Source organism: Chrysemys picta, chromosome 13 (assembly GCF_011386835.1).
Source record: "Chrysemys picta bellii isolate R12L10 chromosome 13, ASM1138683v2, whole genome shotgun sequence".
Lineage (NCBI taxonomy): Eukaryota > Metazoa > Chordata > Testudines > Emydidae > Chrysemys > Chrysemys picta.
This window is the reverse complement of record NC_088803.1, coordinates 51,744,354-51,770,410: the sequence shown is the minus strand read 5'-3', so window position 1 is coordinate 51,770,410 and position 26,057 is coordinate 51,744,354. Positions and strand designations below refer to the sequence as shown.

The following is a 26,057-nucleotide window of genomic DNA, read 5'->3' as shown; positions in this document are numbered from 1 at the left end:
GTGCAGTTTTTTCCACATACCTCTTCCAGTGTGCCTCAGTCCTGATTTGCAGCATTTTGTGCAGGTTATTCCTGAGCAGAAACTATACATTGTCCTACCTTGCACAGTTGGTCTGTAATATGGGCAGACTATCATAATACTTTGCACGTATATAGTGCCTTCCATTTGAGGATATCAAAGCATGCTTACAAATGGATGTCTCCTGGGGATTAGATTGAGACAACCAAGCTTCTGTCCATTTGTAGCCTTTCAACCCCTGTTTCCAGAATCAAAAGGGTAATGCATTAAGCCACTCTGCTGCAGTCTAGCTTCTATTACGAGGACTGACTAACTTCTATACTGGGAGACCTTGAACTGCTACTGCTCACGCTGCATCTGCCCTTTGAGTATGTAGCAATCTCCAAGGCTGTCAGTATGGCCTCCACCAGGACTAAATTTAGTTTAGACAGTCTCACTTTTAAAATATTTAAAACATTTTTTTCCCTTGGCCAATAGCCTTCGTCCCAGAGTTCCTAGGAGGAAGTGGAAAAATTGATTCTAGGCGGCTTCATCTTTGAACAGAGAGTAAGTCAACAAGAAGGTCTTGGAGGTTACCGTTCCCTCAATGTGGAAAAAAAAGGAGCTCTGTTAACTAGGGACATAATAAGGAATCTCACAGGATCAAGTTCATAAAGGCTAGAACTTTTTCACGTTAGGAGCAGTGAGACCAACAGGCTATAACCTTCACAGCAGAGAGGTTTTCATCTCACAGGCTTTGTCTTCACGGACCCAAAAAAGGCATTTTTTTACAGTGAGGTAACTAACATGCATTAGCTATCCCACTGTTAAAAATCCACTTATTTCACATAGCCACAATCCGCTAACAGTCGCATCTTGTCCTGCCACCACAACTTGGCCATGGCCATAAACATCACGGGTTGCTTTGCGTCTCAGATAGGTCACTTCCCCTGTTCTGTGCTTTGAATTGTACAAGAGGAAGTGGGAGCTCAAGAAGTTCAGCTACTATCTTATTTAGTTTTTTGAACAACCAAATATTTGTATACTTTTGCAACAGCTGTTGCATATTCTGCATTTTTTCCCCTTTATTTTAGCCTTTTTAATAATTGCACAATTGGAATTGGTTTAACAGAAACCATTCCTGTGGGGTGAGTTGCTACGAGAATTGGGCAGAATTTTTTTGTTGGCTAAATTGCTGAGGAATGCATTCTTAAGGGCACCAAAATTACTTGAAAATTTGGGTCAAATTTAGTGGATAGTTTTACCTGAAAAAAGGGGGTACAATTGAAAAAGTCAAAACATTTTCTTTTCATCATTTTTAAGTTAAACAGTTGAATATCTCATTTTGAAAGATGTTTCATTTAGAAATTTATCTAATTAAAAAGGTGAAAAACACTCAAACAACCTGAAACAGCAAACTGAAAAAAAAATTTTCAGGTCAAAGTACATGTTTTGTTTCAGTGAGATTAAAAAAAATCAGTTTTCAGTGTGAGCTGAACTAAATTTTCAGGTTTTTGGTTGTTTTTTTTTGTTCAGCCCCTGAACAGAAAAATTGGTTCTTCGCTCAGCTTGAATTGCTACTTCATTAGGAAATTTTTCCTTTTCTTTCTTGTGTCACAATCAGTTAAATGGTTACATGTAAAGTATGTTTGTAATAATTATAATGGTTGGGGACTGGCAAATGGTGGGTGTGACTGATGTTTATATTGAGACTGCTATTCTGTAGACTTCCTCCTTTGCAGATCTATTCTATGCAGACATTTGACAGGAAATGTAATGCCTGTAATCTGTGTTTTGTTCATCTGTCTCCCCAGATTGCTAAAGAGTGCCCAGAATGCCAAGCTGATACCAAGAGGAAGCATTTAGCCCAGGTTTTTTTCCTGCCATAACCTCCCTGACAAGGGGCAAGTGCATCACGTCAGCACTGGTTAAAGAGCCAGCAGAAAAGGAGATTGGAAAAAGAAACAGGGTGCACATTCATTTACAGACCTTTGATCTCAGCTTCTCGCAGTATCATTCCTCTCCTTGGCAAACCTCATCAATCCCCAAAGACCTCTCTTCCCACTTCTCTCTCAACAAGAGGGGAAAGAAGCAAATGTTGTCCTTAGAATTGTATTGAAATGGGGGATCTTCATTTCTTCTCTGTTTGAATCAGCAGATTCTTGTGACATTCTGGTCCTTTTAGGTTGAACTTTGACAGCCTGGAGGAAGTTTTCAGTAATTGCCTCCGCTCAAATATTTACTCAATCCTGGAAAATTTCTCAGCAGCAGTAGTGCCACTGAATCCCCTTTTCCAGGAATACTACTTTCCATTGGTGACTGACAGGAGCTGTTGCTGCTAGGTGATTTCAGAGGTGGTGAAAGCCTTTTTTTTAAATCCAATAGTTTTTACTGCACTTCACCGGCAGTACAGACCCAACACATCTTGTGCTTGTACCCACTCATTTATGCCTGCCCTGCCAATTTGAAGCCTGTTTCCTATATTGCAATAAGTGCTGAATGTTGCACTGAGTGTGCTTCCAAAGAGGATTGGGCTTCTTCTGAGGCACTTGCACACTCCTGTTGTGTCTGTACGGTTTCATACTTGTGTTTTCAGAAGTGTAGCAGGGAGAGTGAAAAGACTATTCATGTTCTTTCAAAGTGAACATACAAACTGATTTTAAACTCCATCAAGTTGGAAAAGAGAAACACTTCGATATTTTCACTTTCTGACTAGGGGTATTAATGTTTTGCTAATTTAAGGAATTGTATCAATTTTAAATCTTCAGTGGAAATTCTAAAATAAACTAAGTAAAAATGAACCAGTTTGCACACCCTGAGTATATTGTACATGGCTTTTTGTTTTTCACTGTGTCTAGAAGAGGTGGGCATTGAATCCAAGTGGAATCTAAAGTGGAAGTAAATAGAAGTCATTTTGCTATATGATTTTAAATATTCTGATATTTTTGCAACAATCCTTTGATAATTTTTTGTCACTCTTGTGTTTTTAGTTGTCAAATTGTATAACATGATATAATGGCTGGAAGTTGAAACTAGGCAAATTCAGACTGGAAATAAGGCATACATTTTTATTGGAGAGTAATTAACCATTGGCCAATGTACCGAGTGTTGTGATGGATTCTCCATCACTGACCATTTTTAAATCAACACCAGATGTTTTTCTAAAAGATCATCAGCTTTAGGAAATATTTTGGGGAAAGTTCCTGTGGCCTGTGCTATGCAAGAGGTCAAGATGATGACAATGGTCCTTTCTGGTCTTAGAGTCTATGAATCAGTGACAAATACATGAGACTTTCAGATGCTTAGAATTTGGGCGGGGGGGGGGGGATGTCATGGAATTGCCCTTTTGGTAAATTTGATTTGCTTTTGCTTAGCCTAAAGGTGGATTTTGGGGGGGGAAAGTTTTTGGTAAAATTCCCTTTGTCCATTTTCAATATATTCAAAAATGAAAGGTGAGTGATAGTCTGAGAAATTTGAGAGGGTCTTTTTTTCTCATTTTGATAACTCAAAACTGCCATTTTTGAAATTTCACACTTGCCGTAGACTTTGTCCACAATTAGGAAAGTGTCTTTGACAAATTAGAAGAAACTTCAGTTATAAACAACTTAGTTGTGCATGTGTGGTATGTGACTTTTAGTGTGTCAAAATGTGGAATTGTGAGTATGCATGTGTGCTCCAATTTGAATTCACATCTATTGGTTTTAACTGCTGCTGTGTTTTTTCCTAACAAGTTCAGACTGGAAGAAGGTGGGGGTATATTTTGTTTTTCAGTGATGATGATACAAAAGCTTTTCCTTACTACCTGACTGAATAATTAGAAGGGGAAGTTGAAATATGAGGATTTAGATGGATCTGAGGACAATCTTGTGCTGGAATATTTTCTTCCAGACTTCAATATGTCCTAACATGTGGACATATTTTACTGTACATTTAAATTTACCAGCACCTTACAGTTAGCATATTAGCTTATTTTTGCTGTCTCTGGCTTTTCTGAGTACCTAGATGTCACTTTTTCTCCTTTGTTTTTTGGAAAGTAGTCTCAGATGATTTTGAGGACTTCAGCCAGATACACACACATTTTATTTTTTTCCGATTTTTTTTTAAACCTTTTTGTCAGTTCTGCTGATGTGCTGCTGATACTAAGATAGGTGTGGGAGACATCAGCAAGGACAAATAATGCAAAGGGATGTAGTAGTTATAAACGTGGATGGGAAATAGTAGTTAAATGAGGTTTCAACCTGGAAGCTTATACTTACGCAGGGAAACCAAGAGGAAAGATATTCAGCAAATAGTAATGTTGGAAAGACCGTAGGGCTGAAACGCGGCCAGCAACAAATTCCTGCCTCTTTAAAGCCCCCAAGGTCTTGTAACAGACTGATACCACAAAGCTATCATCTGGTTAGGGAGGGAGAGGCTATAATACAATGGTGTAGTGATAAACAGGAATAGGTGTGGAGGAAACCAGGCATCCCAGATAAGGTGTCTCCACACATTAAATATAATGAAATATTTTTAGTGGTGATATTTTCTTTGTATTAGTCACATGACATCATCCTCAACCTAAATACTTTTTCTAATCAGGAGTCCCCTTTATGCCTTTTTTAACAAAACTGTATCAGTCATCGTGACTTCATGGAAATCAAAAATAGTCAGTGAAAAGCAGCTTAGCACTCCTGCAGCATCTTTGTAAGTCATCTGAGCTCATCACATGAATCAAGTGCCACACCCACTCCTGAGTGTTCCGTTCCAGCCATTGATTTTTGGTGCTAATTTCACGCCTTAATACTGCTTGCGTTAGGCCCGTGCAACCTGTGGCACAGAGCAGAATCATAATGGACTCTATTATAATGAAACTCTCTTTGAGGCAGTGGAATATTTCAGTGCGCTGCAATGTGCAGTCTGTGATTCTGGTTGTGTGGAAAAACTTCATTAAGTTGCTCTGTCATTTAAAAGAACTGCACCTTGCTCCTTTCACCACTAGAGGGAAGTTGCAGTACAGGATAGAACATGGGTTTTCACTGAAGAGTATAATTTTGGACTACTTTTGGTAGTGGAGATATCCCTTGAAATGATCACTTCACCTGTATCTATTTAAGGGAGCTTTAACTGCTGCAGACTCATGCAGCTGGATTTTACTTCGTCTAATTTTTGATTATTGGGTTTCACAGTCTGATGGGTGGAAATTATTCTAATTATTCAGGTAACAGAAATAGAAAATTGTTCAGTAAAGTTTGTGGGAAGATAACCAGGTGAGTGATCTTGCTGTTTTCCTCATCCATCCCAAAAACATAAACCCCCAAACTAGAATATCTTCATTTCACATTCTTCTGTGTGGATGTCTTGGGGGGCAGGGGAGATGGGTGGTTGGATCTTAAGAAGACATTTGGAGACGGTGGATTTATTAACCTTCTGGGCCAACTGTAAATCTCGATATATATCACAAGCGTTTGGGGAAGGGATAGTTTGAGGAATGTAGAGTGGTCATTTGTGAGATGGAGGATGATTATTGTGGGCAGAGTTATGATTTATTTATTTATGCGTATTACCATAGCCTGTGGGAACCCTGCCAGAGTGTTTCAGTCCCGTGATCTTACCAATAGATGGGTCTCTAGCTGGGTTCTGAATTAACACAGTTTATAGTACAAAAATAATTGGGTTGAGGTAATTGATTTACTGTACTCTTACCTTCCTAAAGGTTGGAGGTGAGGTGGGTGGGGGAAGAAGGTGCTGCTGTTCCGTGGATACAGAATTTCACTCTTTAGTAGTGTCAGTGTGGCAACTCTAATGAGCACTAAAGTCATAAAACAAAAATTAACTATAATACTTTGGATTTAGCTGCGGGGCCAGAAGCCACTCACTGGTTAGCCTTACAAGGCTAGTATCGAAGTGCCAATTTTAAATGAACACCTGGACATCTGTAATGCACGAGGCAGATGAGCCAATATTTTCACTTAGCAAATTCAATGGCTTCATTCATCAGAATATCTGCAATAAAGGGTGTTAATGCAGATCTGTTTTTCATCTGAAATATTGGGAAATCAGGGGGAAATCTTCCAGATAAACACTTGCACTTGTTTAGCCATTCAACAGTATTAGTGTATGACTGTTTACCATTTCAGCTTGTTCAGAGATTTGCAAATGTTTACACATCATCCAATCCCTTGCAACTTCCTGGAAATATCCTGAGTGAATGGGTAGCTAACAATGACAACAGACTGTGAAAATCCATATATGTTAATAGAAATGATTTGGCCTTTTGGTTACCGGAGAATGAAGTGTGTTAAATCTCCACAGAAACTAACAGGCAACCAGATATTCACAGCATCCCTCTCAAATCCCTGCTTTCCAGGGAAGTGGCTGCTACTTTCAAACTTTGACATTTGTAGCTTGTCTGCCTACTATATATACATATATAATTTAGTTTTAATAAAATGATTTAGATAAGTGCATATTGAGGAAGCAAACGCCTACCAGTCACCTGCTGACAGTGACTGAATTGAATGAGGTTGCAAATCATGCAGATTAATATTATCCAGATCATGCTTCCTAAAAATAACAGCAATAAAGCTAAAACCTCATTTGGAATACGGACCTGTAAAGGTCAGCCTGTTACTTCTCTATCATATGGTAGGAATTGCCAGACCAGACTAGACCTCGTTTCCAGCTAGTACAATATCGGCTCTCTGACAGTGGCCAGAATCAGATGCATTAGAGAGAATGTACAAAAAACCCTGCAGTAGTCACATGAAATAACCAGCTCAAGGATAGCTACCATTTAACCCCATCCGTAGAGGTTTGGTTTATGCCCGGAAGGCTTCTATCCCTTCCAAACACTCGGTTATAGTTTTAATCCTGTCTGACTTCCACGCACATGTCCAATCCTTTTTCAAATTCTGGTAAAATTATAAAATTGATCTTTGACAGGTCCAGTGGCTGTAAGAACAAGGATTCAAATGTGGATTCACCCTTCAGAATGGGAGCAGAGCCAACACTGACCTAGAGTTGGAGGTATGATAGTTTTGTGTTTCCAACTAAAGATTAGTCCCATCTGCTCAGTCAGAGGAAATGCTCAGTGTAGGTCCTGCTTAATTCTAGTCGCGTGCAGGATACTCATGCAACAGCTGGTTCTTTGGGAGGAAATTCCCACTTGTCTCCCCCATGTCTGACTCTCTGCTTTGCATTTTGTTTTAATAGGTTTTGCATTTGCTTTTCAAAACACATGGTACATGACTCTCCTTTGAAGGTTGTTGAATGCTAGTAATTGGGGGACCTGTTTGGATGGGAAACACGGTCTCTTCCTCGGGGGGGGGGCACTACTGGGTCACTTGCAGTAATTGCTTTCATTAATCTATTGCCTGGGTGTGCAGGATGTTTACCCCACACACTTTTTTTTTTTTAAGGTGGTCAGAAGGAAGGCTATACAGTAACGTACGCAGTGCGTACACTATATATACTGTGTGTGTTTATGGAAATAAAATATATAGTGAGAGCATGCAGGATAAGGCATAGAACTGTATATATAGAATGTTACATTAATGTTGCACCTGTGTTAAATTATCAATATCATGGATGGTGAGTGATTTGGACATGGGTGTTTGATCCTGCAGTCTTTATTTGGGCAATGTTCTTGGGGAACCCATCACAAACGCCATCTCCTTCCGCTCCAAGTGCAAAGTGCATTTCTTTGACCTGCCTTCTGTAACCTGAATACACAGCAACATGAATATTTATTAAAGAAAGACGAGACCCTACCAAAACAAGGCACTCCGCTGCACATGCTTCTCACACTGGGAAGAGGATGAGAGAACAAACATGCGGCAGAAGTTAGTCATGTTGTTTAATACACACTAATGGAAAATGCTGAGATACTGTGGTGATTAGAACCTACTCAGGAGAGTTTTAATAAGAAATAGAGCTTTGAGCCTGTAAAGTGGAGTCTTATTTTGAAAAATGTCTAAAAATGGCAGCATGGTGTTTTCTATGTATTGTCTCAGTGATGTCTAGATAAATCTGTCCAGTTTGCAAGTAAAAAAGCAATTTTGGGGGGTCTAACTGTGCCAGCCCAGGCAGCTTAAGCTTCATTCTTTTTGGCTTGTGCATCGCCAGTAGTCACCTGCAACAGGAGTTTAGTTAACAATCCTGTTTATGTGCAAACCTGAATAGAATTCAGCTCCCTCTCCCATACTGCATCGGCTCTGCAGAGCGAACAACAATAAAAACTAAGTAAAAGGCCAGCAGCTGAGTGGCAAAGTAAGCAGGTGCTATTCTGCATAATCACTTTTCACTGTTAAACACCTTCAAGTTGAATTTGTGGCACCATCCTGAATGGTTTACAATGCAAATTAAATGAAGAGGTTTTATACTTGTGTTTGACGCAGGAGATGCTCAGAAATGCTTTGTCAATATCTAATGAGCACAATTGAACTTTTATTTACAAAACATCCTTGGAATGCCAGGAAAATAAGCGGAAGAACAATTCAGGCTTATGTGCCCATAAGGTGTGTTGCTATAGGTGTGTGTCTGTGGGCAACAATTGCAAAATCAAAAGGGGAAAAATATTCCCCAGAAGATTCCCCAAGGTCAATGCAGTGTGACATTGCGTGGCTTCGTACATAGCACGTTTTCTTTTCTCCTGTTTGTTGGAAGGAAATGGAAAAAAAGTATCATGAGTTTCCTGTTCTCCACCTAGCACAGTGCTATCAATTTCTGCTCTGCTTCTCTCACTCTCTAACACAAGATATACTTGTTTGTGGGGTAGGGGTCAGAGTGTAAGGAGATTAGAGGCAAGATACCAGCTTGGTCGGGGAGCAGTTCTGCCCCTGTACTGAAGTGTATACTGAAGAGTAACTCAGCTCATGCTACTTCCATCGGGGCTAGCGAAGAGAGGACAGAAGTACTTGTAAGGAAAGTGGGGCACAAGACAGAGCAGTGGGCGCTGGAGCACATTCATTGCCATGGAGTGCACAGAGGCTGTCTGCAGACGGACCACCAGGTTTGGCTGGATTGTGAGGGGTGGTTAGGGTAGCATAGGTCAGAAATGAGAAGCAGCTGCTCTCTGAGGATTTCTGATGAGAATTAGACATGGGGCATTGATTCTCACAGGACCCGAGTTGGGGTGTTCTGCTTTGTGTCGCCGCCCCCCACCCCCACCCCAACACACACACACACATCATGTGCAGCCAGAGGGGATTAGCTGATGGACCCTGATGGGGGAAGATTTCCTAGACTGCAGGGCAGAGGAGAGGTCTATCCAGTGGATCAGTGTGGTTATCTGCTTTCCCCATGGATCCTTAGGAGCTACAGCGTCTGGCTAAGGAACATCACTACAGTATTTACATGTTGACTTTCTCTCCTTATATTGGACACCCAGGGAAGGTTCGGTTACTATAGAAAAGCCAAGGCAAGTAAACGCTTTACTATTATCTTTGAAGGTGGTCAGTCTAGTGGTCAATCATGGCTCTTATATGAGGGGAATGCATAGCTGTGGCCAGGGTCTGAGAACGCTTGGTACCTGCTCCTGTGAGTTTTGACCTGAGGAGCAGTTTGCTAGATCTATAGAGGGGGACAATGCAGTAGCATCTTGCAAAGTGAAACTCTATGGAGCGCCTGAGGTAGTTTTTTCTCTGCAAGATTCCTCACCTTCCCCTAATAATGACCATGGCAATGGTCTTTGTGGCCTGTGATGCTGTGCTGGGATCTTATGACGTTGGGGAATGGGGCATATTTAGCTACTGATGATGCAGGCAACAAATATGTAAGTGACAAAAAGATTCCCTGACTGGGAAGTTATTGAACATTTACAGCTAGGGAAGAGAATGTATAGAGGGGGAATTTCCCTGCCTTCCCCCGGTAAATCAATTACTGATGTGTCAGGGTAAAATGTGTAATACTCAAACTGGAGCGTGCAGATGGGGCATGTGCAAAATTTCAGATCTCATTTGCTTCCTGGACAAATATTCAAGGCAAATACACACGTGTGCGCACGCACACAGTTTTGATTCAAATACAGTACATACAAAACTGCCTGGACATAGCGATTAATTATTGTTAGAAAATTCTAACCCATGCCCCAGTGTGCATGGGAAAGTGGAGCCAAGCTTTCGAGTAACAGATTTTTTTTTTTATTGTGTTTTGGCAAAAGAAGAAAATATTCCCCTAAAAAGGAAGCAGATAAGTTGGGCGGCTTTCTGGATGTCTCTTAGAACTGTGTGTGTTCAGATTGGATCCAGTCCTGTGTGGGTGGGAGTTTTGCCATTGACTTCACTGGGAACAGAACCAGACCCCCAGGGAAAGAGAGAAGTCCTGATTTTTCCAAAGTGCCTAATGATTCTGGGGGCTTCAAGGGGTAGGGTGGGGGGAACAACCTGTGACATCTTACACGGGCCTGATTTTCAGAAAGGGCTGAGCTCCCAAGCACTTTCACCTGCAGTTAAATACAGCCCCAAGCCCTGCAGCAGGGACAGGCTGAAAAGGGGGAGGTGACCCCCCTTCTGGAGCTGCCTAGTGCCTATTTAGAGCCCCCTTCCAGGGGGGGGGAGTTTCCAGGAGGAGCCAAGGGGGGTGCTGCTGACTAATGAAAGGGGCGGCTGCCTTATCCCCTGTTGGTCACCCTGTACTGCGGACCTCACTGGGGGACCCCGTCACCTCTCCTGGGTGCCTTTCCCCAGCCAAGGGAGGTGCAGCGGCTTCCCAGGTAAGGGGCACGTGTCCCCTCCACCCGGTGCTGCCCGGCCGCTCTGCGCGGCGTCCCGGCAGCGGCTGGAGACCGGCCCGGCCCCGAGCCCTGGCGGGGAGAGAGCTGGCATCCCGGGGCGCTGCGCCTGGCGCAGGGAGGAGAACCTGCCGCCCGGCCCTGGCCGGAGGGAAACCAGGCAGCCGGCGGAGGCTGGGTCCTGTGCGGTCGCTGCAGCCCCGCTCCCGCGGACTGCCCCGGGCTGGCGGCTGATGATTCATCACAGCTCCGTCTTCTTACGCAAGAGGCGATTCCCAGGCCTTGCTGTAGGGGCAGGGCTTGGCTCGGCGGCGTTATAAAGTGCCGGGGTAGGTGGCCGGGCAGGCAGAGACCGCCGGGGCAGCAGCTGTGAGCACCAGCGCTCGGCCCGGTAAGGAGGGGAAAGGCAGCCGCGGGGGGGGTGAGGTGTGGTGTGTGGCTGTGTATACCTGTGTGTGAGAACTCGCTTTATTAAACCGGGCTTCAGTTTTTCAGGGTTTATTCATTTCATTTGGGGGACCAGGTGTGTTTTTTTTAGCAATTTTTTTGAGTTTTTAGGTAGATGTCCAGAAATCAGAGGTGTTTCGGGACTTTCTCTTTGTCTACGCTACCGCAGTGAGCGTGTGTGTTACTCGTTACACTAGCACCCTGTAAAGCGTACGCTCTTCGTCACATTCCGTGGTGCGCTTTAGCCTCGCTCTGGTTCAAACTGTTCTATTAAAGCACACTAGGGACACTTTAGTGCACACCAGCAGGGTTGACAGGGATTAATTATGCGCAACACATTAGTGTGCTTTAGAAATCATACCCCCTGTAATGCGCAGTAGTGCTCTCTGAAGACAAGCCGTTAGATACAAGTAACCATTTCCAGTGATTTTCTGCTGTTTACTGGGTAAACACAATTTTATTTATTTTTGTAACGGGGTGTTATCGCAGTATTTATCAGTGAAAAGCTAAAATCAGAAGCCCTAGAAATACAAGACAGGATAGAAAGTAAAGTTTGCATGAGTCTTTGTTTGTTTCAGAATTTTGTACTCTTGTGTGATTAGGACTGATTTTTATGAGTGTGTCATATATGTCTGTGTATCATCTATAATCATGTGTATATGCAAACTGTGTGTGTGCGTGTGTGTAGAGAGAGAAGTATAGATATAGCAGACTGATTTTTCAGAGGGAGCTGGAAGCTATCAGCACCTTTGCAAACCAGGTTGATGAAATGTGTGTGATGTTCTCCTTGACTTTCAAGGCTCCTAAGTCATGTCGTTAAATAGGGTAACATTTTCAAGTGTCCTTTTTTCCCCAGTAAATTGTAGAAGCTTTAGTATGTAATTACAAACTTTATAAAGCAGATGGTTTTAAGCTGATAGACCAGTCTACTTGCCTGGCAGCTTGTTCTAGTTTTTCTGGTAGAAATTTGTATGTATCCATCTCAGAATTACTGCATTGTGCTTCTTAAATATTCAGTTAGACCCTTGATAAAAATCCATATCACTTTTGCATAGACTTTTTTACTGAAGGCTCAGAGTCAATATTTAAACTGCTGTACCTCAATTATGTCTTTTTAAAATACTGAATGAAATCAGGTCATAGGGTAACAATCATCATGTTAGTCACCACCACGGGGTTAACCCAGGATCTCTGGAGCTGAGGCCAGACTTCCAACAGCTTGAGCTAAAGGACTACGTCCCTGGTTGGTAGCTGTAGCAGACATCCTCTGTGGATCAGGCACAGAAGGGGATGCGAAACGTACACTGAGCAGTGGGCAACAATAGCATAGGGGATAATTGTTTACCAACTGTCATGCAATTATACCAGTGCAAAAGGAAGATCATCTCATTCTTTGCTCCCTCCGTCTCTCATCTTTATGCCGGTCTTGACTTTGCCAGCTCCTAGATACACATAACTTCCTCGTGTTAAATGTTTCGAAGGCCACCTTCTGAGTAAAGAATTCTTTGACTTTTGTGTCTGACTCCCTATTGCTCTCTCTAATCCAGATCTTCTCAGAAAACTTGTCTGACAGTTTCCTTCTCACATCTCCCTTTGTCTGTGAATCCACCTGCTGCACATCTCCAGACTCAAGAGAATTAAACTTTACCTACATCTCTGCTCTGCCTAAACTCTTATCCATGTATCATTTCCTCAATGTGGCTACTGCAATATCCTCTTCTATGTTCTCTTTAAATGCATAGGGGCCCATAACGACCAAATGACTAACTCCAGTAAGTGGAGTCATATAGTCTAAGACAGTTCAAAATTGCCCACTCTGAGGCATTCTCTGGAGTTCCCTGGGATATGCTCTAGGAACCTCATTCTGAGTGGATTGAGGTGACTTTCTTTTCACACTCCCTGTCTCCAAGTCACTGAGTCCCTTCCCTTCCTTAAGACCCCACCTGTACTACACAATGGCCCAGTGTTGCATAACTGATATTGCAATCACGGTTAACATTCTTGCGTTCCAGAGCACCCTGTGAATATTGGAATTGTGCCCCCAACTCTGGGGCTGATTGAATATTACTGTCGAGATCACAATAAAGAGGAACTCTGCTTATTTAGGCTGGATCATTTAAAATCCTAGCCAGGAGTGAGAGATCTCAGCCTTTGGTGAGCGGCTGTAACTCTTGTTCTTCTTGGACTTCTTCAGCAACACTTTTAGACACACCAGGATTCAAACAGTGCATCACATCTGTGTAGTGATATTGACAGCATCCTGGATAAGAGCTGTCCACTAATAATTCATGCTCTTTACTGTGTCTCTCTCTGAATGCAACAGAGCTGGAACTTTAGCAGAAATTAGCATCACTGCATCCCAGGAGAAGAGAAGCAGCACAGAAATCAATTAGGGCCCAATCCAAGCATCTGAAGACGTCTCCAAATACCATGAGTTCTAATACTAACACCATCCACAGTGCTATGCTGTCCAACCGCACACTGAATGTGAGACATTCATCCAAGGTAACAGCCTGTTTGCTCTTGATGTTGGTCTAATGTATTTTTAACGGGAAGGGGGGAACCAAAGAAGGCTCTGTGGCTCTCCAGACCTTTAGTGAAGCCCCCCTTGTTTCTCAAAGGGTTTTAAATTTGTATGAAAATGTTAGTGTCTCTGTGTTTTATGGAAAACTCCCGCTCCACACACCCGGGGCCTTCAGTCCTTAGTCAGAACCTCATGTTCTAAAAGGCTCTAAATTGTAATTTTGTCCCATCTTAACATCCAACTCCATTTCTTTTCTTTTAAACCTGGCAGGGTGTTGGTAAATTTCAGGAAGTTAGTTAAATCACTCTGCTCCTCTTTGAGGGTTCTGTATCTGAGTGTCTTTGTTTTCTGCTTTTCGTGGGGCTCTTGTCTGGTAAAATTCCCTACATCACTGCAAGCCGGGGAAAACCTGTAATCCCAAAGCAGCTCCATTCACTCGAACATTGCACTTCTGTATTGGGTCTGCTAAGGACTACATCCTCGCCCCATTGAAGTCAATGGCAAAACTCCCTTTCGGACCAGCGTGGGGCACTAACGAAGGATATGGAGAACATATACTTGTTCAGGGGTCTCAGTGAATTTGGCTGCTCGAATAGGTCCTTGTCTGCAGTGTGCTAGACAAGACACAACATGGAAAGGCCCTGCCCCGAAGGGCTGAGAGCCAGCAGGGACAAGAGGGCTTATGCTGGGGAAGGAGGAATGAAGGGGATTTTTAAAATTGGTTTCAATCCCTTCTTGTGGGCATGGCAAGAAGCAGGCACTTGGGGTGGGCAGAAGTGGTGGGTTAGAGAGTCAGGATGGGGGGGCGCATTCCATGCCTATGGGGCAGCATGGAAAGGTGAGTGGGAGGAGGAGATAGATGGGGCAGATAAGAGTGTGATCCAGAATGGTTTCTCATGGCCCAGTGGTAATCATGAGAGGCCCTTCTGGTACCCAGCTGCTGTAATTGTGATGCCCTTCTGCAAGAGGGCAAGTGAAAGTCTGATAGTTCTTTGTGTCTTTTTACACTAGTGGATGGTTGGTGCTATTGTGCTTTTCCTGGCTGTGCCTATCTCCAGCACCACTCCCACCTACCCATGGAGAGACCCCGTGACTAACAACAAGGTGGTGTGCCATCAGTGCCCGCCGGGAACCTTTGTGGCACAGCACTGCACCAGAGACAAACCCACAGTGTGCGCCGCATGTCCAGATCTGCACTACACGCAGTACTGGAACTACCTGGAGAAATGCCGATACTGCAACGTCATCTGCGGAGAGCTGCAGGTCGAGCTGCATCCGTGCAACTCCACCCACAACAGAGTATGCCAGTGTCAGCATGGCTACTACTCCGAGTCCGAGTTCTGCATCGAGCATGCCAAGTGTCCTTCCGGGTCTGGAGTAGTAAAGCTGGGTATGTATTGCAGCTGGAGTACTGAGGCAAGGGGTGTAGAGCTGTGTCTAAGGGCCTTATTATATTCTCATGCTATTACTGTCCTGTCAGAATCCAGGAGACACCTGTTAAATAGCAGTAGTGGATAATCTGACATTATGCGTGTGTATTTTCTCACCATATATATGTGCACCGCTGCCCTCTGTTGGATGGGATGTCAGATCCACTCAAGTGAGAGAGAGAATGTCGCCATCTAGTGGCTACGTCCTCTGAACGAGCAACATTCTACTACTGTTGTCCAAGTATAAATATTTCAACGGTTCCTGCTAATTTGACTATAATCTCTTGTGGGCACCCAGGGCTGAAGGCAATAAGGCATGTGGGCAAGGAAGGTTCATTGTGAGGGCCAGAAGAGGTTTGCTTGGTGTCTCAGTACTGGGATGGCACTGACAAATTAACTTAGCCATGGGGCTGCTTTCTGGAATCCTTATTTGGTGATTTTGAAAGCATATATTAAAGATGGAAAAGGGGCAAATGAAAATAAGACTGATAACCCCCCCACCCCACCCCACCCCACCCAAAAAAGCAGGTATGTAACGAAGAGCATTTAAGGGTGACTCAGAAGCCTAGCTCAGGATGACACATGGATTACTGAAGAATATTAGGGAGTTTTTATTTTTTTCCTTAGCACAACTCTGTCTAGTTTTTAAATTACCCCCTTCCCTGTGGTATTTGAGGGCTATCCAGAATTACAACATGCACACAAAGATGTATTTCTCTCTCTGTCTATCTTTTTCCCTCCCCGCTCCAGTCATCAAGGACTGGCCTCTATTTATTTTGGTTTTAAGCCGCAGTTTTCTAGTAGGCAGGCTCGGTCTAGCAGTGTATTTTGCCTCCTACTCTGAAGAAATTGTGGTTTGTTTCCCTGTCAGTCTCCATGAATGCATTCCAGATTTATAGGCCAGTCACCGGGAAAGCCCTGTCTTCTGCGCACATGAGTCTCATGCGGGAGGTTGATGGCTTGTTCTCATGGAATATGACTATTGTGAGATGCCATGATTAGGCAGTGTGAGCTAGGTGCCCAGGTCATTTAGGCCAGTTCCATGTAGGTTGAATTTGACCAGGTGCTCAGATGACAGTGATGAGGACCATATAAGTAGAATGGGGGCCAGTTGAAGGGAGTGAAACTGTGGGGTGATGGGCTCCTTCATTCTGCACCAGCTGTACCTTTTTTTAAGGTTAGTGATTTCGTACCAAGCATGCTACCTTCCTACCCGGGGAATGACAGTAACGAAGCCCAGAAGTCATGAATGCGAACCACAGTGAGGTGCAGGCAGGCTTCTCAATATAACTGGAAAGGACATTTATTTTTCACGTTTGCGACTACTTGGGTATCCAGAAATAGAGAGGAGTCTGGGCGCACACCAAGGTGGTGGGCTGACGTTACAGAGATGGCAAGTTCTTCAAAGGGCTTTGTAGCACGATGCGGGCTGCATGCTTTGGAGCAGTGACTCCTGAGATCAGAGAGTCGGCCGTTCGTTTCATGTGCAGGGCTCGTCAGCTTCCGAAAAGGCGGAGTGCTCTGTCCCGTGTGTGGTTTCTCTTGGCGCGCTGGCTGCTCTCTTATTATTTGATTTTCTGCCTTGTTTGTTTATGATCATCAACACGCGAGTCGGTGTTCCCAACCTAGCTGGCTGGGGTCCCAGCATTGAGCTGTCTTGCAGCCAAATCCTAAGTTTGGTAACTGCTCATCCTCCTTGAAGGCTGGGGACTGGGCCAGGGCAGGGCCCCTTCTTTGATCCTATGAATGATGTGTACACAGAGCCTAATCTCTCTCTGACGTCCCCTTATGCCCAGAGGGAACTCAGAGCATTACCAGATGCAGACTTAAGGCCAGATTCACCATTGCTTTTCACCTTGAGCACTCATTTTCACCAGTGCACAGTGGGTGCCAGACATCGGGTAGTGGCTTGCGCTCACTTTACACTGGTGCAAATGACTATATAGGCACAGGACAACGTCGAACTGGGCCATCTTCTTTTACTGTGCTCCCTAAGGGGCCATTATCCCAAACACAATGGACGTGTACTGCAGGTACTTCACTGCTCAGACTCTTTCTGTGTCCCGTTTTGCAGGTACTCCCCATCAGAACACAAAATGTGAGACGTGCCCCCAGGGGTTCTTCTCGTCCTCCAGCTCCAGTACAGAGCCGTGCAAGGCGCACCAGAGCTGCTCGCAGCAGGGAAAGGAGACTAATGTCGTAGGAAACCAGTTCCATGACACCCTGTGTACCACCTGCAGGATGTTCAAGGGAAACGGCACCCAGGACTCAGGTGAGGATCCAGGTCTCCTTGGGACGGAATAGCATTAACGAACATAGAGTGGGGGATTATTCAGGTCTGCCTGGGTGCGGGGGGGGAGGGGAACGCATGCGCTAGAATCATGTTGCTAACCGAGCTGGAGTGAAACATTCCGGTGCAGCTTGTTCTACCCCAATGTATAGGATCGGTTCCAGTGGAATTTTATAAGTACAAAATTGGTTTTAATTAAACTACAAAAAGGACAAACGAATCCCCCCGAATTCACTGAAAGCTTGGCTAAGATCATCTTAGACAGGGTCCCCTGGCACCTTCTCCAGCCATTGTCTCTTTCAATTAATGGCACTTTCCTTGGCTTGTCCCTGCCCCTGTTTTCCTCCCATCCCGATCTCTCAGTCTAGCTGTCAGGAAGATCTCCTTGTTGGCACCTTTTCCTTTTTGCTGATCTCCTGTCCCCAGATATTGCCTGCATCAGGGCACAAGGCATGTCAGAGTCAGCCTGTTACCTACCTATACCTATCTCCTAGAACTGGAAGGGACCCCGAAAGGTCATTGAGTCCAGCCCCCTGCTTTCACTAGCAGGACCAAATACTGATTTTGCCCCAGATCCCCTAAGTGGCCCCCTCAAGGATTGAACTCACAACCCTGGGTTTAGCAGGCCAATGCTCAAACCAATGAGCTATCCCTCCCCCCTGTAGATGTTACGTACTGTCTGAAGTGGTAGTGAGAACATGTTGTTCTGAAGTATCTAGCACTGTCCTTCTGGCAGCCCAAGACACACAGCACTGAATCGTGCAGGAAACTGGAACTAGATCAGGAATCCGCAGCAGGTGCAGAAGTGGTGCCGCAGACAGGGCAGCTCGTGCTGCCTTTCCCGACTGTAGCCCCCAGTCTCTATTTTTAGCTTGTTTAAATTTTGGTTTCACTTCGTTAGTGACTCCTTCCCATTTAACCTTCATTCTCAAACCGACCCACTGAGGCAGATTGCCATGGACCTGTGCCAGGCAGTCACTGCACTGGGCAGGAATGAAGACAATGGATTTGCTCCCACGTTCTAGTGAATCTGTCCCTTTGGCTTCCATGAGGCTGTATTGGTGTAACAGAGGGCAGAATCTGGCCTCTGTGTCTTCCACAAACAATAGCTTCCCTTTGCCCAGCATGCAGCAGAAGGGATGCGTCCCCCAGCAAATGTGGCAGAAGGAATCTCTTGTTTTTCATCCCCCCGGAGTCCCTCTCCCTGGTCAATATTCTTCTCTCCTCATCAAGAATGTGATGCAATGGAATTTCAGTAAATTCCAGTCAGAGCAGAGGTTGGCAATTCCATAAATGGAATCTTGGCTCATGCCCCATTCTTTGAGTCAGCCTTTTCCCAAAGGGGCGATGGTAGCAGCTGAGATGTTCATTATCACTTGCTTCTTTTCCAATTTGTCATCGGCACGTGCCCTTCTCTCGTTCAGCATCAGCAACTGGCTCTGAACCCTGCCCTGGGGTTGTTTTTATACACACACTCATCTCTTGAGCAACAGTGCACTTGCAAAACGGGAAACTTATGAATGGAGGGATATTTTTAACTCCCAATTTGCAAGTGTTCTTACTCAGCAGCGTAGCGTGTGTGTACTATGCCTGTGTATGTCTCTATGTACATAGCTACAGATACACACAGGCACGTCAGTAATTGTATACAAATACAAACTCTGTAGATAGGCTTAAATTTTCTGCTGATGTAAACAGACGTGACTCCGGGACTGGATTAGCTTTCCTCTGGGCCCGGGGTTATTAGACTTTGTGTGGCCCCTGCATACAAATCTTTTTCCTGGGAGGGAGTTTGGTGCAGAAGCGAACTGGGGTGCAGGAGGGGGTGCGGGGTCCGGGAGGGAGTTTGGGTACAGGTGGGGGATTCTAACCAGGGGCAGGGGATTGGGAGGCAGGAGGGGATGTGGGGTCCAGGAGGGAGTTTGGGTACAGGTGGGGGATTCTAACCAGGGGCAGGGGATTGGGAGGCAGGAGGGGATGTGGGGTCCAGGAGGGAGTTTGGGTACAGGTGGGGGATTCTAACCAGGGGCAGGGGATTAGGGTGCAGGAGGGGATGTGGGGTCCAGGAGGGAGTTTGGGTACAGGTGGGGGATTCTAACCAGGGGCAGGGGATTAGGGTGCAGGAGGGGATGTGGGGTCCAGGAGGGAGTTTGGGTGCAGGTGGGGGATTCTAACCAGGGGCAGGGAATGTGGGGTGCAGGAGGGGATGTGGAGTCCAGGAGGAAGTTTGGGTACAGGTGGGGGATTCTAACCAGGGGCAGGGGATTAGGGTGCAGGAGGGGATGTGGAGTCCAGGAGGAAGTTTGGGTACAGGTGGGGGATTCTAACCAGGGGCAGGGAATGTGGGGTGCAGGAGGGGGTGAGAGGTGCAGGCTTCGGCCGGGAGGTGCTTACCACAGGCAGCTCCCGGCCGGTGGCGCAGCAGGGCTCAGCCTGCCTGCCTCCCTGCCATGGCCCCACGCCGCTCCTGGAAGTGGCTGGCTGCTGGCATGTCTCTGCATGCCCCTGGCGGGAGGGGGACAGCGTGTCTCTGTGCGCTGCCCACGCCCACAAGCGCCGCCCCCATAGCTCCCAATGGCAGGAGCTGCGGGAATGGTGCTGGGGGCAGGGGCAGCACGTGGAGCCTCCTTTCCCCTCCCCCCCACCAGGGGCTGCAGAGACCTGCCAGCAGCCAGCCACTTCTGGGAGCAGCGTGGGGCCAGGACAGGCAGCCTGAGAGCCCCAGAGATCGCTCCTGTGATTTATTTTTGCGGGGCCTCCCTTGAGCCCAGGTCCCGGGCTGCAGCCACAAAAGCCCCTTCCTTAATCCAGGTCTGGGCACTGCTACGTTTTGGGAGCGTTTGGGTCCTGATCTCTTGGGTCCATCTCTGTTGTGAGCTTCTGGCCTGCAGTACGACATATAGGATCAGGCCCAAATTCACTCTGTGCATTTACACAGGGGATGCATATGGCCCTTTAGGGTAAGCCCAGCGTTACTGGGACTCGCGTCAGCTGACCCGTGTTAGGAAGCCTGGGCTTGAGTATCTACATTGTATTTTAACCCTAGGTTAAGACTTTTCTAACATGTGTTCGAACCTAGGGCTCTGACGTCCACACTGCAGGGCATAGACCCAAATCAAAGTAACCATATCCCAGAGTCGCTAGTGCCCCCCCCAAATGTGGCACCTTTGGCCCTAGGAATGTGGGTCCAACATTGACCAATGAGGTACCTTCCCTCTGTCTCTCCCCCCTATTTTCTATCTGGGTCCTTTACCTGAGCACTTAATTTTAATGAGGCGAGTGCCATTTCTTCAACCCATGAGAGCTGAGTGTTGGACTGATTTTCGGTTTGCTGGCTGAACTGAAAAATAAAAAAAAAAAAAAAATTTGGTTTGTTTTGAACTAGGGCTGTCGCCTAATCACAGTTAACTCGTGATTAACTCAAAAAAATGAATTGAGATTAAAAAAATAATCGCGATTAATCGCACCGTTAAACACTAGGATACCAATTGAAATTGATTAAATATTTTGGATGTTTTTCTACATTTTCATATATATTGTATTCTGTGTGGTAATTGAAATCAAAGTGTATATTATTCTTGATTACAAATATTTGCACTGTAAAAATGACAAACAAAAGAAACAGTATTTTTCTGTTCACCTCATGCAAGTACTGTAGTACAATCTGTGTCCTGAAAGTGCAATTAGAATTGTAGATTTTTTTTTTTGTTACATAACTGCACTCAAAACCAAAACAATGTAAAACATCAGAACCTACAAGTCCACTCAGTCTTACTTGTTTGTCTGAGCGATTGGCTGAACAAGAAGTAGGACTGAGTGGACTTGCAGGCTCTAAATTTTTACATTGTTTTATTTTTGAATGCAATTTTGTATACATAATTCTACATTTGTAAGTTCAACTTTCACAATAAAGAGATTGCACTACAATACTTGTATGAGGTGAATTGAAAAATACTATTTTGTTTATCATTTTTACAGTACAAATACTTGTAATCAAAAATAAATATAAAGTGAGCACTGTGCACTTTGTATTCTGTGCTGTAATTGAAATCAATATATTTGAATATGTAGAAAACATCCAAAAATATTTAAATAAATGGTATTCTATTATTGTTTAACAGTGAGATTAATCGTGATTAATTTTTTTAATCGCTTGACAGCCCTATTTTGAACCAAAATGGAAATTGTTCATTTTTCCTCCCGCCGAAACAAAAACTAAATTGTTTTGGGTTGAACAAAACAGAAAATGTGGAAATGGCAGAGGTGCTTAATGATGATTGTGTTTTGGTTTTCACTAAGAAGGTCAGTGGCGATTGGACGTCTAACATAGTGAATACCAGTAAAAATGAGGTAGGATCAGAAGTTAAAATAGGGAAAGAACAAGTTAAAAATGTCTTAGACACGTTAGATGTCTTCAAGTCACCAGGGCCTGATAAAACACATCCTAGAATACTCAAGGAGCTGACTGAGGAGATATCTGAGCCATTAGTGATTATCTTCTAAAAGTCATGGAAGACGGGAGAGATTCCAGAGGACTGGAAAAGGCAAATATAGTGCCAATATATAAAGAGGGGAAATAAGGACAACCTGGGGAATTACAGACCCATCATCTTAACGTCTGTAGCCGGAAAGATAATGGATCAAATAATTAAGCAATAAATTTGTAAACACCTAGAAGATAAGGTGCTAAGTGACTGTCAGCAGCATGGATGTGTCCAGAACAAATCTTATCAAACCAACCTGATAGCTTGTGGATAGGGGGAAGTGGTAGACGGTGGTATATCTTGACTTTAGTAAAGCTTTTGATGCTCATAAACAAACTAGGGAAATGCAACCTAGATGGAGCTACTATAAGGTGGGTGCACAGCTGGTTGGAAAACCATTCCCGGAGAGTAGTTATCAGTGGTTTACAGTCACGTTGGAAGGGCATAACAAGTGGGATCCCACAGGGATAAGTTCTGGGTGGGTTCTGTTCAGTATCTTCATCAATGATTTAGATAATGGCATAAAGAGTACACTTATAAAGTTTGCGGACGATACCAAGCCGGGAGGGGTTGCACGTGCTTTGGATGATAGGATGATAATTCAGAATGATCTGGAGAAATGGTCTGAAGTAAATAGGATGAAATTAAATAAGGACAAATGCAAAGTACTCCACTTAGGAAGGAACAATCCGTTGCACACACAAAATGGGCAATGACTGCCTAGGAAGGAGTACAGCGGAAAGGGATCTGGGGATCCGAGTGGATCAAAGGCTAAATATGAGTCAGCAGTGTAACGCCGTTCCAGAAAAAGCAAACATCATTCGGGGATGTATTAGCAGGAGTGTTGAAAGCAAAACACAAAAGTAATTCTTCCGCTCTACTCCGCGCTGATTAGGCCTCAACTGGAGTATTATGTGCAGTTCTGGGCACCACATTTCAGGAAACGTGGACAAATTGGAGAAAGTCCAGAGACAGGCAATAAAAATGATTAAAGGTCTAGAAAACATGATCTATGAGGGCAGATTGAAAAAATTGGGTTTGTTTATCTGGAAAAGAGAAGACTGAGGGTGGACATGATAATGGTTTTCAAGTACGTATTACAAGGAAGAGAGAGAAGAATTGTTCTTAACCTCTGAGGATAGGAGAAGAAGCAATGGGCTTAAATTGCAGCAAGGGCGGTTTAGTTTGAACATTAGGAAAAACTTCCTAACTGTCAGGGTGGTTAAGCACTGGAATAAATTGCCTAGGGAGGTTGTGGAATCTCCATCATTGGAGATTTTTAAGAGCAGGTTAGACAAACACCTGTCAGGGATGGTCTAGATAATACTTAGGCCTGCCATGAGTGCAGGGGACTGGACTAGATGACCTCTCGAGGTCCCTTCCAGTTCTGTGATTCTAAACATGTTCTCCCAGCTCTATGCATAACCCATCAATCCAGCAACTCACACGGGCAATCAATATTCTCTCCTCAGCTAGTTTGATTTACAGTAAACAAACAAATCTGCATAATTCAGGTGCTTTCATGCAGGCTGGAGCCAATAATCACATGCTAGGTCAGTGCACTAGTGTGCCCCTGCTTTGCACATGCGCTGCAGTGTTTGTGTATGCACACGTGCACAAACAAATTGGCCACACAGATCTCTCTCTAGCCGTGTGCGCACACACAGGGATTGTCACGTGTACATCTGGTAATACAGGCACAAAGGTGGGCCCAAGATGTGTGCATAGCCAAGGTCTGAAAATCAGGCTCTGTTTGCAGCAGGCCTTGTGCAAGAATCAGTAGGACAAATACATCCGTGGAAGCCATGGGATGAGACCAGCAGGTATAAGACTGGACAAATGTCAGGGTAAAATTTTAGACTGTCTAATTTGAACAGTATTTCTTTAAGAGCTCGGGCTGTGCTGCTGGGTCTGACAGCTGGTTGACTGCCCACTTGGGGCTCAGCTGCTGACCTCATGTCGTGAACCTGTCCAGTTGCACTAGGGTTTTTCTCCTAGTTCTGATGGGGTTTGCTCTTTCATCCCTGCGCTCTAAACCTCATGCTGGTTTTCTCCTCCCCGCTCTAGGGAATGAGGACTGCAAACAAGCAGTGATCGATTTTGTGGTTTACCAGAACATCTCGGTGAGAAAGCTGAAGCGCCTCCAGCAAATCCTCGAGCGGCACCAAAAGGGGATCCTCCACAAGGACACCAGGCCTGCTTTTCAGGAAAAGTTCCACACGTATCTCACCAAATTGAAGAAGGATCACTTGGAGCTCATCAAAGTGTTGCTGAATGCGCTCCGGGCAGCGAAGCTGTATACCGTGGAAGAGATGGTGCGGAAACGTTTCTCCTTGGAGTTAGAAAATTAACAGAACTGTTTAGGGTTTTTTTTGTTTTTGGTTTTTGTCTAGCTTGATTAATTTATTAACTTTCTACAAACTAACTTGAGGTGCACCTTGGAGAAGATGAATGGTGGGTAGAGAACGGTGAGTCTCTGACTCATTCCTGATCCTCTCCATTCTGACAGCTGACCACTGTCCCAGTGTGTGTGCACTGTCTGTCTAACGTGGCCGCAGGTGAGGTCTGTAATGCAGGCTGTGCCTCGGCTAGCGGAACTTCACTGCAAGTGAAGCTGGATGAGAATTCTGGGAGAAACTTGCACTTTGACTTTTAACCTCCTCTCTGGGGAGGAGGAGTAGATGTTCTTACTTTATCAGAAACAAAATGCATAACATTCCAGGGAGAGCACGCCCTATTTCTTGACTGCACACGAGTCCCTGTTGCCCTTCCTTGGGCCACTGTGCAGAGTTTAATTTTAAAGTGCACCGTATTTTTAAAACGATATTCAAATGTTTCCAGGGGGTGGCTGCCTTTCACCTTCCAACGTTAAATTTCTTTCAAAGAGGGGTTTATCAGGGAGAGGTGAGTCCGCAATAAGATGCCCCTGAGGTCACTGGTTACAGCCTCTTTTAAATGTATTTCTACAAGTGCCTTGTTTTGTACAGTTTGTCATGTTTGTTTGATACAGAGAAATGCAAAGATGACATTTGCCTCAGACTCCACGTTCTCTTCATCTGGCTCTGTCTTGGAATGCCCGATTTATGCGCACACGCGTACCATGACTGCAAACCCTAATCCTTGTCTGCACCAAGAGGTTGTGTCCATTTCAGCCACCGATGCAAACCCCTGGAATAGGACATGTACACCTCTATCAGACTCTATTCAACCAGTGCAAACACTTTCAAGCAGGCACCAGTGCAAATAGCAACGTTTCCTGTCTGCACTAGGGTTTGCACTGGTGGCTGGAACCGAGGCCCTAGACTCTTGCTGTCTGAGTCCTGTTGCGCCGCTCGGCCCTGGCCTGATCTCTGCGTTAAAAATGCAGCATCGTGACAGGTGCCATTTGGTGACCTCATGGCTGTGTTCTCCTTAGGGCCATGGATCGCTGCCACATGCACATATCCCTCAGCAAACACTCACATTGCTACGGAGCCAGCAAACAGTTACATAATCTAAATAATGCCGCTCCTGTAAGATGGGGGCTGAGAGGCAGAGTGTCTCACCGCATACGTCAGCTGGGAGGAGAGTTTTGTTTTTTTTAAACCCTTAGGGAAGTCCGTGTACACTTCAGCTGATCTGCCATGACGTCACAAAACCACTGCTTCCCCCTGGGACGAATTTAGCTTTTTATAGCTTTGCTTATCTGAATGCTTGCCAGGAACCGACTATGGGGAAGGAGAGAATGGTTTTCCCGCGTCAGTGGTTGTTTAAAGGACTCAGAAGATTTCTCCACCTGGAGCAGCCTCACTGTTCAAGACCAACTTTAAATGGCTCTGGCCACAACGGGCTGTTTGAGCCTTAATTCATCTGCTTCTGAACATTCCCTCTCCCCCCCCCCCCCCCCCGAGTTTTAGGAAGAATGACTTACAGCACAAGGAAGTCTGTCTAAAAGTCAGCTCTCTCAGTACAAACTGCTTGAAGAGTGGAGATCCCCACAGGACTATTACAATTGGAAACCCAAATAGTTTTCATGTCATTCTGCTTGTCATCTCAGATCCCAGTACTAACGCATTGTCCAGGCTGTGAAAGTCCCAGCATGTACGCAGCAGGACATTAACCACGCCACACCTAGAAAATTAAGTTGCTGAGGGGTGTGAAAAATCTAATGTCAAGAGCCAGCTGCTCTCCTGTG

The 26,057-nt window shown here is 44.8% G+C and overlaps 2 protein-coding genes across 27 annotated transcripts in view; both read left to right on the top strand.

The window, feature by feature from the left end:
* RTEL1 (regulator of telomere elongation helicase 1) overlaps nt 1-2,798 on the top strand; it is a 98,982-nt gene extending 96,184 nt beyond the window's left edge. For 24 of the 25 annotated variants that reach the window (XM_065566243.1, XM_065566244.1, XM_065566253.1 and 21 more), the window contains one exon: nt 1,812-2,798. In XM_065566243.1, the coding sequence (XP_065422315.1) occupies nt 1,812-1,886 (75 nt within the window). In that variant the 3' untranslated portion in view covers nt 1,887-2,798. Of the gene's footprint in view, nt 1-495; nt 565-1,811 lie in introns of all 25 variants that reach the window. The other variant, XM_042847391.2, reaches the window with a different exon arrangement.
* Nucleotides 2,799-6,925: 4,127 nt separating this feature from the next.
* On the top strand, nt 6,926-24,922 carry TNFRSF6B (TNF receptor superfamily member 6b). Of its 2 annotated transcripts, none has more exons than XM_005291735.5 (5): nt 6,926-7,005; nt 13,479-13,660; nt 14,691-15,069; nt 17,184-17,381; nt 23,951-24,922. In XM_005291735.5, exons 2-5 carry the CDS (start codon nt 13,586-13,588, stop codon nt 24,232-24,234), a joined length of 936 nt encoding a protein of 311 aa, XP_005291792.2. In that variant the 5' UTR covers nt 6,926-7,005; nt 13,479-13,585; the 3' UTR covers nt 24,235-24,922. The 2 variants fall into 2 exon arrangements, with proteins under 2 accessions (XP_005291792.2, XP_005291791.2); XM_005291734.5 differs by lacking the exon at nt 6,926-7,005 and adding an exon at nt 10,871-11,099.
* The last annotated feature ends 1,135 nt before the right edge of the window (nt 24,923-26,057 follow it).

Bases quoted from the DNA above. Each gene is read 5' to 3' on its own strand.
- TNFRSF6B (XM_005291735.5), top strand. From the start codon at position 13,586: ATGAGTTCTAATACTAACACCATCCACAGTGCTATGCTGTCCAACCGC. The intron at 13,661-14,690 runs GTAACAGCCTGT...TTTTTACACTAG, and splicing joins ATGTGAGACATTCATCCAAG to TGGATGGTTGGTGCTATTGT. The intron at 17,382-23,950 runs GTGAGGATCCAG...TCCCCGCTCTAG, and splicing joins AAACGGCACCCAGGACTCAG to GGAATGAGGACTGCAAACAA.